The following is a 12,474-nucleotide window of genomic DNA, read 5'->3' on the forward strand; positions in this document are numbered from 1 at the left end:
ATTCCTTTTTTTGAGATACTCCTACCCTGTTCTACTACTGTCAGCTACCAATGCTCGTCTAGTACCCAGGTGTCAATCAAAGTAGAAAGAATTAATCATTGGCTTTTTTTACTACTACTAGCCGAAAATGCCCACTTAAGTACCGAATACTCAGTTGCTATAAATGCTACAATCCCAACCCTCCCAGCGACCTGGGGTCTTCGAGACAACTGAGCGAGGGGATGAAACATGGATCCAATAATTCAAATTCAAGCCCATGGGCATCAGTCACTTGTTATTCAGAAAAACGCTTCCCTGCTCCCAATTTCCGGGGAATTCTCGTCACAATTTTGAGGCTGCCGAGGCGGTTACCAGAAAGCTTGAGGGGCCTGCAGCTAATAGCCGCATGCGGGTAGAATTGGCAGGCACTCTAGATCTGACAGGGTCATGCAAGGACAGCCTTATTTTTGAGAATAATAATGTTTGGCAGTTTCAGCTGCAGGCACCTACAGGGGTGCAGGGTATGAGTCTGGAAAATGTGTATTGAATTTGTGGGCTAATGGTTCTCGCTACTGCGGCTGCATAGGCCGATAGCTTCACATGCACATGCCATTTCATTCTGCTAGCGATTGCTAGGTCCCTCTCTCTTCTTGTTGTTGTTGATTGAATTTGTTCCACGTCGATTTTGATCCCAACAGCACCAGCAAACGAAATTTAACAACGCACAAACGCAAGCCCCGTGAGATCTCATCTCCATCCTTCTGAATCTGAAATCAAAAAATGTGATAGAGTGGATCGAATTCGATCAATACTTCAGTATTCCTGCCCTTATTTCGTGTCTGGCAGAACCGAACGCTAAGGTCCTCGCGCATACCTTTCAAAATTCCAGTTGAAAGAGCATGGAAAGTTGGCATCATCATATAAGGCAAGTCAGTGGGGATTTTGGCCCGTAGCATCATCCCCAGCCATTCGAGCTGTGGAAAGCAGGTGAAATCACACAGATCACTATACAGGTCAGAAAGAGGGTCTCCAGGTTGCATATTCAGAACGGTTCGGTGGTACAGGGTCAGGTCCACGTAGAAGACTTTGAGAGAAGGGAGTTCGTCGGACAGCCTTCGCCACAAGGCCATCCAAGATGCATCGCTGCGGTCTTTCCAGGTGCGGTCATTTACCGGCTGCGGATCGTTGTATACTGCGTAGAAGATCTCAATGTGGCAGATTGATGCCTTCACTTCTGGGCTGATGAGCTTGAGAAAGCGACGGGCGGCCTTGACACTGTAGAAGACAAACTGGGTCGTGGCATAGAGCCAATGGATGACGTCCGTATGGATACTCCTACAGGAGAGAATGAGGCCCATGGGGCTCTCAGGGATTTCATCTTCATCTTTCAAAGGGATAATAGTATGAGTGGTTCGATCCCGAAACCACAGGTAGTTACGAGCAAGGCGGTGATTCTCCGGCCCGTCAATCTGATGGATGGTTTTCGTGCGTCCAATCATCACCCGCTGGTCTGACCAGAGGTATTTGTAGATTTTCTGTCGTATCTCACCCGGCAGCAACTGGAAGTGGGCGAGGTGGGAGAGATCAATCTCCGCGGTGACTCGGGGCATGGCGCCTTTATCTCTTGCATGCTGCTGAGTTTTGATTGGTCCTCCCAGACTCTCTTGTCTGCCGGCTTGGATGATAGCATTGTCATATTCTCCCTTCGTATCAGCAATGACCAACTTAGTCAGATCCTCAAAGGACTGCGCCATGCTGGCTGTTGGATGTTATTGAACGGCTAAGGACAAAACGGGGTGGAGAAAATATGATGGAAGTAAGTGAACGGTGATGTATTGTTGTTGGAAGGTGAGTAGGTGGTGGAAGGGATATATACAACAAAGAGACTGGTGAGCATGTGGATGGTAGTGAATGTGAAGCTTGAGAGTGATGCCTCGCGGCCTTGATATCAGGCTAGGCGAGGGATTCCACGACAGTGAGGTAGACGAGAAACCTCAGACAATCCGTATGAACTGCCTCTTCACGAATTGTTCACTTGCCCAGGATAAATTAAAGCGTAAGTGAGCATGAATTCACCAGATTTGATCCCTGTCACGGTCCATTGAGAATCTCTTTTTCTGATCTCGGATAGACCGAGCGAAGACGATGTCGATGCCATGGCTGGTGCATGAGTTGACAGACTTGGTTCACTAGAATGGTTCTGTCGGTCCATCGGGAGTTCAGATAAATCATTCGGATGATAAATGCTTGCTGCTATTCAATTATCCCCCATCCCTCCTCGTTCACGGGGGCTTCTGTGTGGGCATATGGATATACTAGTCCGTTTCGTCGCATCTCGACTCTTCCGGCACAGCTCGACAGCCGCTAGTCCTGTTCCGTCAACCACCTCGACCTTTTTCCTCTTCATACATCGTCCACCACAATCCTCATGTCGCAGTTTCTTCGTCAGTTCACTGGAACCTTTTCCAGGCCTTGTGTCTCTCCTGTCCAGATTGTGCGATTGAGCCCCCGTCGCCTGTCCTCAACTGGTCCTGGACCCTCGCGCCCGTCCTCCGCGCCTCACAACGACCGCTCGCAGTTCAAGATCCTGCCCATCCTCACCATCATTGCCATTGGCTCTGGATCCTACGTTTTTCTAGTCAAGTCGCGAACTGGCCAATCGCCCCAACGTCCGTCCAACTAGACAGCGAGACACACACAGAGGGAAGGAGGGACCGAAGTCGAGACCGAGATCGCCGTAGCTGCAGCCCGCTAGGCCCAGCAAGAAACGTGAACACGGCCCCGTCGAGCTTCCCGCCTACCGCTCTCGAGTGGCTTGCTACCCCTCCAAAACCTTCATCGTCACTCTCACCACACGGCAACAACCTACGCATCCCGTGCTCCTTGGAATCCAATTCCTTTCCATCTTTGACCCATCTTTCCTTTCGAGCATAATTTCGCTATCCTTCCAATCCATCGAGCGCCTTCCCCTCCAAAACAAAAAAACCACAATCCTCAAAACAATCCACCATGTCCACTACAACTGCCTCCCCGCGCTTCTCCACCAACGACGTAACAGTCGTCTTCTTCCTTGGTGGCCCCGGTAGCGGCAAAGGCACCCAGTCCGCCAAGCTCGTCAAGGACTACGGCTTCGTACACCTGTCTGCCGGCGACCTGCTGCGCGCCGAGCAGATCCGCGAGGGCAGCGAGTACGGCGAGCTGATCAAGACTTACATCCGTGAGGGCAAGATCGTGCCCATGAATGTGACCGTCGCTCTGCTGTCCAACGCCATGAAGGCCTCCCTGGACACCGCCCCGCCGGCCCCGGGAACTAAGGCCCGCTTCCTGATCGATGGCTTCCCGCGCAAGCTCGACCAGGCCGTCTTCTTCGAGGAATCCGTGTGTCCCTCCGAGCTGGTCCTGTTCTTGGACTGCCCCGAGGACGTGATGGAGGCGCGCCTGCTGAAGCGTGGCGAGACCAGCGGACGCGACGACGACAATGCGGAGTCCATTCGCAAGCGATTCCGTACCTTCGTCGAGACCTCGATGCCCGTTGTGGATGCTTTTGAGAAGCAGGATAAGGTTGTTTCGGTGAAGGCGACCGGCACGGTGGAGGAAGTATATGCGGAGGTCAAGAAGGGTATTGAGGCGCGGGGTCTGGAGCGTCGTTGAGTATGGACGGGGCAGGTTTGAATGTACATAGATTCAGGGGCTGGGTGATCCGAGATGGTTTCCTCTTCTGTTGTCGTTGTTGCTTTTTGTCTTTTGTTCATTTCTTTCTTCTGTTTTACAAGCTTGGAAGTACTTAGAGCATAGAACGCCGATATTAACATATCATCTTGTGTGTTGGTTCCTCTCGATAGACCTTTTTTTTCTTCATGGGGGACGGCCTAGAGCGGTTTAGGGGGAGTGTGTATTGCCCAGGAACCGATCTATAAGCAGGTGGTCTTCTACGTGGAAAAACTCACACGGCCCAGCAAAGTCCCTACACTACGATTTGACATCACCAAGCCATCTAGAAGTATTGTTATTCTTTGATTGAAGGCCAGGAAATCAACCAGTAAAAAAGTTCATCCCGCCGGGCAAACATGGAACAGACTCGGGAAATAAAAGGAAAAGAAAACAGACATGACATGACTCGTGGGGATCCCAGTATCAACGGGGGCCAGTTATATCCATCCCTACAAACTGACCAAGGGCAAGAAAATTGAAAAAGAAATACACAATGCATGAGGGGTAAAAAGAAAGGTAGATAGGGGATGAGGGGGGGGGCAAGAGGGAGAGGGAACCAAAAAGGGAGACACGAAAAGGAAGTATCTCCTCTCTATGAGCGGCAACGAAGAAAGATTTTTGGTTGTTCGGCGAGCTTTTTTTTGTTGGTCTTCCACTCCACCTCAGAAAAAACACCTACTCCAATGCAGCCAAGTAATCCCAGACAATTTCGTCCTCGTCGCATTTACTCGCCAACAGCCTCCACCTCGCGCGGTTGCACGGGTTGAGCCGACTGGGGACGTCTGCGGTCACCGGAGCGGGCCTTGTCGCCATTCTTAGTGCCAGCAGCCGCGGCCTCCTGATCAGCGGCAGCCTGGATACCCTCGCGGACGAAGCGCTCGCGCTCGGAACGGATGACGGTGAGGACGCCTTCCAGGGAGCGGCGCCAAACCATCAGACGGCCCTGAACCTCGGCCCACTGCTTCTCACCGAAGACACGATAGGTGGCGCGGTGCACAAGGAACTCCTGCTTCAGCTGGGATAGCTTGCCCTCAACGAGACCGGCGCGAATGGTGTCGATCACCCACATCTCGACATCGGAGGCGGGAACGCGCAGGGCAGAGGCGATAGCGGCGTAGGGGAGAGAGCGAGAGGAAGTGGAAGCAGCCAACGAGGTGAGGGTCAAGAGACGCATCTTGGTCTGCAGGGCATCGGAGGCGTCGGCGAGAACGCCGCCAGAGATTGAGGCGAGAGGGTTGGTGCTGATGAAAGCCTCGTAGGCGTCAAGGGTGTCCGAGGTGAAAATCTCCAACAGTTCGAAGAGGGTGCTGTCGCTGGATCGGAGAGACTGGACGGCATCCGAGGCAGTCAGAGGAGTGAAGTCGAAGACAGCCGGGCGTCGCAGAGCCGAAGCGAGAGCGCGCACACCGAGGTCGCGAGCAGCGGGCTTGCTGGCATCAGCAGAGGGGATGGTCTGCAGAGCCTGCACAACGTGGGACTGGGCCAGATCATCATCACCAGCGGCGGTAGCAGCATCGGCAATAGCCAGGTGCAGCTTCTGAGCCTCCTCGTCATCGAGCTCCCAAGCGGAGAGCCAGGTGGGCAGCTGCGAGGCAAGCTGGGGCTTGAGGGCCTCGAAGGCGTATCCGGAGCCGGACTGGCGGATCACGGCCACAATGGCCAGGAGAACATGGTAGCGGCTGGAGTCGTTGGAGGACAGGGTGTTAAAAATAGTGGTGAGAATCGAGATGGCCAATGTAGGGCCGAATTGGGGAGAGGTGGTAATGGGCTTAGCGAGATAGGTGCAGATGCGAGGAAGGAACACGTCGGCGTCGGACGACTGGTGAATAAGGTGGACAAGCAGGTTGTAGGAAGGAGTGATTTCTGCAGATGGTACGAGTCCATAATCAGTTTCTTATATCCCGAGGGAAGATGAGGGAAAGGCTGCTGCCCGGCTCGCCGTCTTCCAGATATCTCTTTTTTTTTCCCTCTATACCACCGTCGCAATCTTCGATCCGGGAAATATCCACTCAACTTACCCTTCTCGGGAGCACTGTTCAAAACGGTCGCAGAAGCCACCAGCTTCTTCAAGACCTCATCGCGCTGCTTGAGGTTGGGCTCGCCCTCAGATTGTTCCTGTTGGCGGATCGGCTCAAGGAGCGGGGCGATCTCGGACTGGAGGCTGCCCTCTTTGCGGAGAGCGTCGATGTACTGGGCGAATTCGTCGGCGAGCTCGGCGAAAGAACCCTCAATGAGGAGGGTGTTGGATGGAGCGGGCATGGTGAGGTGTGTGGTGGGAGGAGAGGGGGGAAGAGAGGGTTCTTTGATGGCGGAGTCTATCGATAAGTTGAGAAATTTCAGTGTGTGCCAAAAAAAGTCTTGGCGAAGGGGGAACATCAAGTCCCTTCCGCAACGGTGACACCTTCAACTCCTAACTATTCGTCCCCGTTGGCCACCAGCGAGCGAAATGCTACGGAAAATAAGAAATAAACAGGATCAATCGGCCTTATTCGGTACTATTATTAACTCCATGGTTCTTGGTTGTTTTTGTTTAACGTGACAGAAACACTCCAAACTCCGCTAAGAGACATGGGCACCACGTTCATAGATAAGAGGATAACATCAACAACCTGGAAGCATTCAGGAAACGGGGAATCAAAAACTCAAAGAGAAAGGCAAATACAACAGAATGAAGTTTTGTCATCGCGCCGAAAATAAGAGAATACGAAAATGGGGACGCAGAATGACGCCAAAAATTCAAAGCTAACTCCGAAAGCAATGGGGAATCGTCTAGACGGATTCTGTCACAGGAAGAACCGCATGGCCAACACCATGGCGCCTGCCATCAAACCTGTGGAGTAACCCTCAAGGCTGCCCAGGATAATGGCGGCGTTGGTTGTGGTGCTCGCTGCCGCAACGGCCGACGACGTGGTCTTGCTGGAGTCAGAGCCAGTCGCAGTGGCGATAGCCATGGTACTGGATGCCGACGCGCTCGAGCTGGTAGTATCGGAAGCAGTTGAGTTTTTCTTGCCACAGGTTGCGGCCTGTTTGCAAGCTCGCTGGCCCTGAGCGTCATTCGGGTGAGAGTCGATGCACTGGCCATAAGTAGCCTCGCAGACATAGAATGGAACTGTCTGGATAAACGGAGAGACGTCGGGCGTGGTTCCATCCGAGCAGATACAGTCGAACTTCAGGGTGTTCTGTGAAACGAGTGTCAGCGTGGGCCGGGTTCCATGCTGGAGCCGGTCGAAGCACATACAGGATCGCAGGTGTTTTGCTTGGTCGAGCCCTTGCAAATTGAGGGACACACGTTGCGCTGGCCCTCACACCATGAGTCTGTGGGACGGGGACTTATGTTAGCGCTCGCTGTTGCTGCAGGTCTTGGGGCGTGAACTCACTCAGTTGATCCGGCTTGACTAGGCCGATATTGAACCCTGACGGGAAGTTGTAGGTGGAAGAATTGCCGCCCAAGGCCGAGGCCACCAGGGTTGAGAGCAGGATGATGGAGGGAATCATGATGAACGTAGTCGACGGCGATTTGATGTGGAAGATGCAGAGAAGTCGGATGTGAGGAGCACAGAAACGGAAAACAGGACGAAGGTGAGGAAAAGAAGAAGAAGGAAGTAGGAAATGGGAAGTAGAAAGGTAGCAAAGCAGGGGCAGTCGGGAATGGCAGGTGCTTTTCAAGGGCTTTCGACAAGTGGAAATCGCCTGTAAACAAGCTCGATTGCCTTTTTACCGGCAGGGAAAGAGCCACCGGATGCGAGACTGCCAGGGTAACCACGCGGGCAAAGCACATACCAATCTTCCGTGGGCCCGTTTCTGGTTCTCATCCCCAAGTCTCCATGTCCTTCCATGACTGGGCATCACAGATGCAACATCTGAACCCTTCCCTTGGTGGAGACCGAAACATTGTTCTACCCTGAGATGCCTTAACCCCCTCTCTTTCTCTCTCTCAATAATTTTAGGTTGATGAGTCTCCCAACGTCAGCCAATGGAAGTGTACATATGCCTTCTGCACTCTCAAGCCAAGGTCGCAAGTAGCACAAACTATTGTTTTTTGTCCCTCCATATCCGAAAGACGACCACCAAGGGTGATTTCAGTCTTCTCCTTCTCTTTGCTGGCAGTTGTTGATATCCACATTCCGGTGCCAAATTCTTCATCGTCCAAGCTACGCCTCCTTGCAGCTGTCACCTCCGATTGCATACCGAAGTAAGACCATGTTTATGCCGTGCAGCAGAGGGACTGACCTCAGAATCTGCAAGTCGATTCCCAGTTTACCAGAGAGGATTATCATATGTTGCTACTTATTTTTCCTGTCCATTGTCATCCCTTTCTGGAATTCGATGTTTTCTCCCTCATCGAGCCCATAGAAGTATAAATGACTCACGTGATTCAATAGAGGGATTGCCCGATCGGGATAGCCTGCTTCAAAGTCCATCCAGTGCCTTGTTTGGAAAATCATCAGGGACACTGGACACGGCTGGGTTGATTCATTACTATATCTTTAACCACGATGAATTTTCTAGAATTATGCGTGTCATCTTGCAGATTCTTCAGCCGATAATGACTGAACTTGACACAGAAGCCAAAAAAAAGACTGTTACGGTAGCTGGGGCCTGAGGGTGGAGTTGATCACATGACCATTGAACCCTCGTGCGTTAACCACGTGACTATGCTCCGGTCGGGGGCAATACGACGGGATTGACTTGATTTGACTTTATTGTTTGCTTCCTTTCGCGAGACTGATGATTTCTTGAATAGCCTGTGAAGAGAATATTCATGATGCCAATCTACTATTGTTTGTAAGAGCAGGATCAAAGTCTGAATTGACAAGTCATGTCCGTGGACAGCCACTCTTCAAACCAGTCGCCATCAGATGACGTTATATCAGACGGAGGGTCAACCAGGGGTACCAAGCCCCTTCAGAATGTGTTTCGGGTCTCTGTTATAGGCAAGAAGCAGATATCAGGCTATCATCCGCGCCGGAGTCACAAAAAATCTCGTGGGGGCTGCGTGATCTGTAAGAAGCGAAGAGTCAAGGTATGGGCCGCAAGATATATATACTATATTATAGGAGCTGTTCATTCAAGATGCGGCCACTGAAGTCCAATTTAGTGTGATGAGCAAAAACCGCATTGTTCACGATGCCAGACACGAGGCACTCAGTGCTGCTATTCCTCAGAAGTGGAGGTTTCGCAAAGTGGAAATTTGAGCAATGACTCGCCAACGCTTCACGACCCGACGGGTGCCTTCTTTTCTCTCTCCCTCGATAATGTGACGCGAAAGATCGAAGACGTTCTTGCATTTGATGTCAAGTGTAATCCAACTCTGTTACAAAGCAAGGGCGTGGTTCACCCGATGAGCACTGTGGCTTTCCATCATTTTATCCAGCGCTCATCAGAGACCATTGTTAATCCTGGTATCCGAGCCGTAATGAGGACAGACGTGATCCGTGTCGCTTTTACTGTAAGTCGTCAGGGAGAAAATAGAAAATGACTTGAATAGGTCGTGTTCTGACTAGTCTTAGAGCGACTACTTAATGTACACCATTTTGGGGGTTGGTATGCTTCATCTCAACCGGGTATCACCGACCAGGGAACGAGCTTTTGCAGAATCATATTTCTGGCAATACGCTATCAAGCTCTACCAAGCAGCATTGTGCTCAACAGTAAGCAGGCAGAATGTCGATGCTCTGCTATCTAGCTGCATGCTGATGGGCGTGATGACAATCTGTCCCGAGAATTTCCAATCTACGGATTCTTGGGTTCTTACCAACCGGCCAGAAGCTATGAACTGGCTTTGTCTCCAGAGTGGACTCCGGACAATCATCATCCTAGCGGCGCCGTTTATCCCGGATAGCATCTGGGGGACTGTATTCGGAGATATTGATAAAGAAGCGCGGACGATTTTTGACGTCGCGGAGCAGGGGCGCGATGGGTTAGACCCGGCACTTGCAGATCTTTGCGAGATTGACGATCTTACGACAGAAATGACAAGCATTTATTACAGTCCTCTTCGCATGCTTACCCCTCTGATGAAGCTGGAAAGGAACGCATCAAATGCCGGTCATTGTGCGTCTTTCATGGGTCGCTTGGAGTGCGACTTCCTGAACCTGCTACGAAAACGAGATCCCCCAGCACTCATCATACTAGCACATTGGATGGGACTGATGTGCTTGCTATCTGAGTGGCAACCGTGGATCGAAGGAAGGATTAGACAAGAGTGTGTTGCTATTTGTATGTATTTGGAGAACAGCACGGATGCCAGAGTATTGCATTTGCTACGCTTTGCAGCAGATGCATGTGGATACCAGCTCAGTTGCACATAAGTAAACTTGAAATAAAAAATGGAATGGACTCATTATATATCACCAGGCATTCCAACACAGTACTATACTTTACATTCTAAACTCCCCCACGCTTGATTTAACAATAACACGAATTCATCATAACGGGTCCTTCCTTGCTATAACGATGACGGCTGAAAATCGTTGAAAATGCCATTAAACCAGATGTCAAAGTCAATCTCTTCCTGGTCCCATGATAATTGCATCTCGTTAGTGTCTACGCTAGCGAAATCATCGGGGCTGTTTCCTGTGAATCTCCCTAGAGCCAATTCATCCTCGGGGTTCAAAATAACCCGGCTTAATGTCGAGAAATTTGCAAATATTCGATTGAAATCGATAGTCGCACCTCGCCGTTTTTCTCGAGCGCCAAGACCAGAACCCTCGGCAATGAGAATGGCATCAATTAGTGCGACACCACGCTGGGCGAGTACGTCTTGGTTCCGAGATGCTAGGCGTTCGCGAGCTGTCACGACCGCATCCCGGTACATTTCCACCTTCCCATCATTCGGGTCTTCTACAGTGGCATTCACCTCAAAACAAAGGATGACTGCCGCAGTAATTGCAAATGCGGTATGTGTCCAGATCGAAAGATCTTCCTCTTTCACAATCGTTTCATGTTCACGGAGGATGGTCATCGCAGCAGCAATGCATGTCCGCCGTGAGTGTCCATAATTGGGATCGTGGAAGGAACGGAAGAGGAAGGGCCGGTGGATCATTATAATTTTCTCCGCTGCTGTGATAGCAAGACTTCGTCGGACAATGCTGAGCCACGGAATTTTCGCTTCCTTGACCTTGTCTGGCCGCAGTAGGAACGATGGTATATCTTTCACGATTGCTCGCATTTTCTGATCAACTTGGAGGATATGTTCATATTGCTCCCGACGTGGTTTGCGCTTGTTCATCGGTCCCAAGCCGTCGACCAGCCCTGGCATTAGTGCAGCCAATTCCACTAATACACGAACGTAGGTGCTGGTTGTTGGGACATTGGTGGGGAGTTCTTTTAAATTGTGATCATCTGCATTCAGGGGACGACCCGTTGAGAAATGCATGGGAGAGATGCTGTATGTATCGGTGAACGGTATAGCAAAATGGTCTTGAATGATCATTTGACACCATACTCGCCGTCCGACTTCCCGTTCTACCCGCTCTTCCCATTGATCCTTCGTGTGGGTCAAAGATGCGGGATGCTCTTTGATTTTGTGAAGTCCAAGGCATTCGGCGATTCGAACGGCAGCATTGAACATCGTCGCGTTCAACTGGCTGAGGCCAAGGTTATGGGCAACCTCGGTTGAAATCACAATGGCCTGGACCGAATATATGGAGAGATTATTTAGGAAGTGGGAGTTATACAGGGTGTGGACCATAGCAGAAAATAGCTGTTGAGCCGAAGGCATTTCGTCGAGGTTGACCTCTAATAAACCTCTCAGTTTGCGACTGTTTTGGATTGAATTGACCGTGCAACTCAGAACTGAAAGATAAAGAGCTATCCAGAGGGGATGGTCACATCTTCCGGTGTTCCAAAAGAGTTCGCATTGCTCCACAAAGGTCGTACTATGAAAACAGTTGTGGTGCCATATCAAATGGCCAATATGGAACTTGATTAGCTTCTGGGCATCGACAGTCATTGGTATGAATATTGCCGATTCTAATGGGGAGCCGTGTAGTTGGAATGATCCGCTATTCATTGATAATACGTCAGAACGATCTCTGCGATACTGGCATGCACATCTCCGATGAGGAAAACAGCCTGCACTGTTACGGCCCCAGGCGAGATGCTCAATTGCGGTCAGAAGCGGTGGATCTGCGCTCTCCGTTGGCACTTCGGCCAGCTTATGTCGCAATGGCTGCTTATCATCATAATGTTCGGGTATTTTCAAAACCTCCGGTAGAGGTTCATGGTTGACTTGATAGTTTGAAGCCCCGGAACTTTCTCCAATTTCTAATTGCGAAATCCTTTCCCGCAATCGTTGCGCGATATAAGGCAGTTTTTGTGGCGGAGAAGAGTCCAAATCAGCTAAGATAGAGTTAAGAAATTGAATCTCAGATGCATGTTGAACAGTATTTCGTCGGAGACGGACAGTTTCCACTGAACACTCCAGATTCAAACGTCGGCATCTTGAGCATGGAATTTGCTTGTCACATTTTCTTTTTCGCTTCGTACATTCTAAATCGCGTCAATCATGCCCATCGCTTAGAAAGGAAATAGATAATCTACCTCGACACGCCAGCGGCCGACGCTGTGAGACGCGCGGTGGGACCGCAGCATCGGCATGTGTGGTCATGGGGGGAGTGGAGTTGTTTGGGATGGGTATATTCATGCGTCTCAAGTCCTCTATTCGGCGGCTTGTCGCCTCGTAGCCTCGTTGATGGGGGGTGAAAGAGGGAAGCCGTTTGTGCGGGCGAGCGCGGCAACTCGACCGCCACCTCTGCTGATAAGGCGATAAGCACTAGATCG

The 12,474-nt window shown here is 50.8% G+C and overlaps 7 protein-coding genes across 7 annotated transcripts; 3 read left to right on the forward strand and 4 right to left on the reverse strand.

Annotated features, from left to right (window-relative positions):
- Positions 1–752: 752 nt before the first annotated feature.
- On the reverse strand, positions 753–1,733 carry N7462_006279 (uncharacterized protein; the record flags this gene model as incomplete). The annotated part of the gene is made up of 1 exon (XM_057077997.1): positions 753–1,733. The coding sequence occupies one exon, from the start codon at positions 1,731–1,733 to the stop codon at positions 753–755; it is 981 nt and encodes a 326-aa protein (XP_056933577.1).
- A 674-nt stretch (positions 1,734–2,407) lies between these two features.
- Positions 2,408–2,662, forward strand: N7462_006280 (uncharacterized protein; the record flags this gene model as incomplete). The annotated part of the gene is made up of 1 exon (XM_057077998.1): positions 2,408–2,662. One exon carries the CDS (start codon positions 2,408–2,410, stop codon positions 2,660–2,662), a length of 255 nt encoding a protein of 84 aa, XP_056933578.1.
- Positions 2,663–2,988: 326 nt separating this feature from the next.
- ura6 (uridylate kinase ura6) lies at positions 2,989–3,630 on the forward strand (the record flags this gene model as incomplete). The annotated part of the gene is made up of 1 exon (XM_057077999.1): positions 2,989–3,630. The coding sequence occupies one exon, from the start codon at positions 2,989–2,991 to the stop codon at positions 3,628–3,630; it is 642 nt and encodes a 213-aa protein (XP_056933579.1).
- Positions 3,631–4,414: 784 nt separating this feature from the next.
- On the reverse strand, positions 4,415–5,949 carry N7462_006282 (PCI domain protein; the record flags this gene model as incomplete). The annotated part of the gene is made up of 2 exons (XM_057078000.1): positions 4,415–5,553; positions 5,709–5,949. The coding sequence occupies 2 exons, from the start codon at positions 5,947–5,949 to the stop codon at positions 4,415–4,417; spliced, it is 1,380 nt and encodes a 459-aa protein (XP_056933580.1).
- Positions 5,950–6,473: 524 nt separating this feature from the next.
- Positions 6,474–7,185, reverse strand: N7462_006283 (uncharacterized protein; the record flags this gene model as incomplete). Its single annotated transcript, XM_057078001.1, has 3 exons — positions 6,474–6,869; positions 6,929–7,005; positions 7,068–7,185. 3 exons carry the CDS (start codon positions 7,183–7,185, stop codon positions 6,474–6,476), a joined length of 591 nt encoding a protein of 196 aa, XP_056933581.1.
- Positions 7,186–8,509: 1,324 nt separating this feature from the next.
- On the forward strand, positions 8,510–10,001 carry N7462_006284 (uncharacterized protein; the record flags this gene model as incomplete). Its single annotated transcript, XM_057078002.1, has 4 exons — positions 8,510–8,693; positions 8,856–9,139; positions 9,201–9,909; positions 9,967–10,001. Exons 2-4 carry the CDS (start codon positions 9,032–9,034, stop codon positions 9,999–10,001), a joined length of 852 nt encoding a protein of 283 aa, XP_056933582.1. The 5' UTR covers positions 8,510–8,693; positions 8,856–9,031.
- A 137-nt stretch (positions 10,002–10,138) lies between these two features.
- On the reverse strand, positions 10,139–12,301 carry N7462_006285 (uncharacterized protein; the record flags this gene model as incomplete). Its single annotated transcript, XM_057078003.1, has 2 exons — positions 10,139–12,183; positions 12,235–12,301. The coding sequence occupies 2 exons, from the start codon at positions 12,299–12,301 to the stop codon at positions 10,139–10,141; spliced, it is 2,112 nt and encodes a 703-aa protein (XP_056933583.1).
- Positions 12,302–12,474: the final 173 nt, after the last annotated feature.

The sequence above is a fragment of the Penicillium macrosclerotiorum genome (genome assembly GCF_028827735.1).
Source record: "Penicillium macrosclerotiorum strain IBT 26536 chromosome Unknown utg000006l_segment0_segment0, whole genome shotgun sequence".
Lineage (NCBI taxonomy): Eukaryota > Fungi > Ascomycota > Eurotiomycetes > Eurotiales > Aspergillaceae > Penicillium > Penicillium macrosclerotiorum.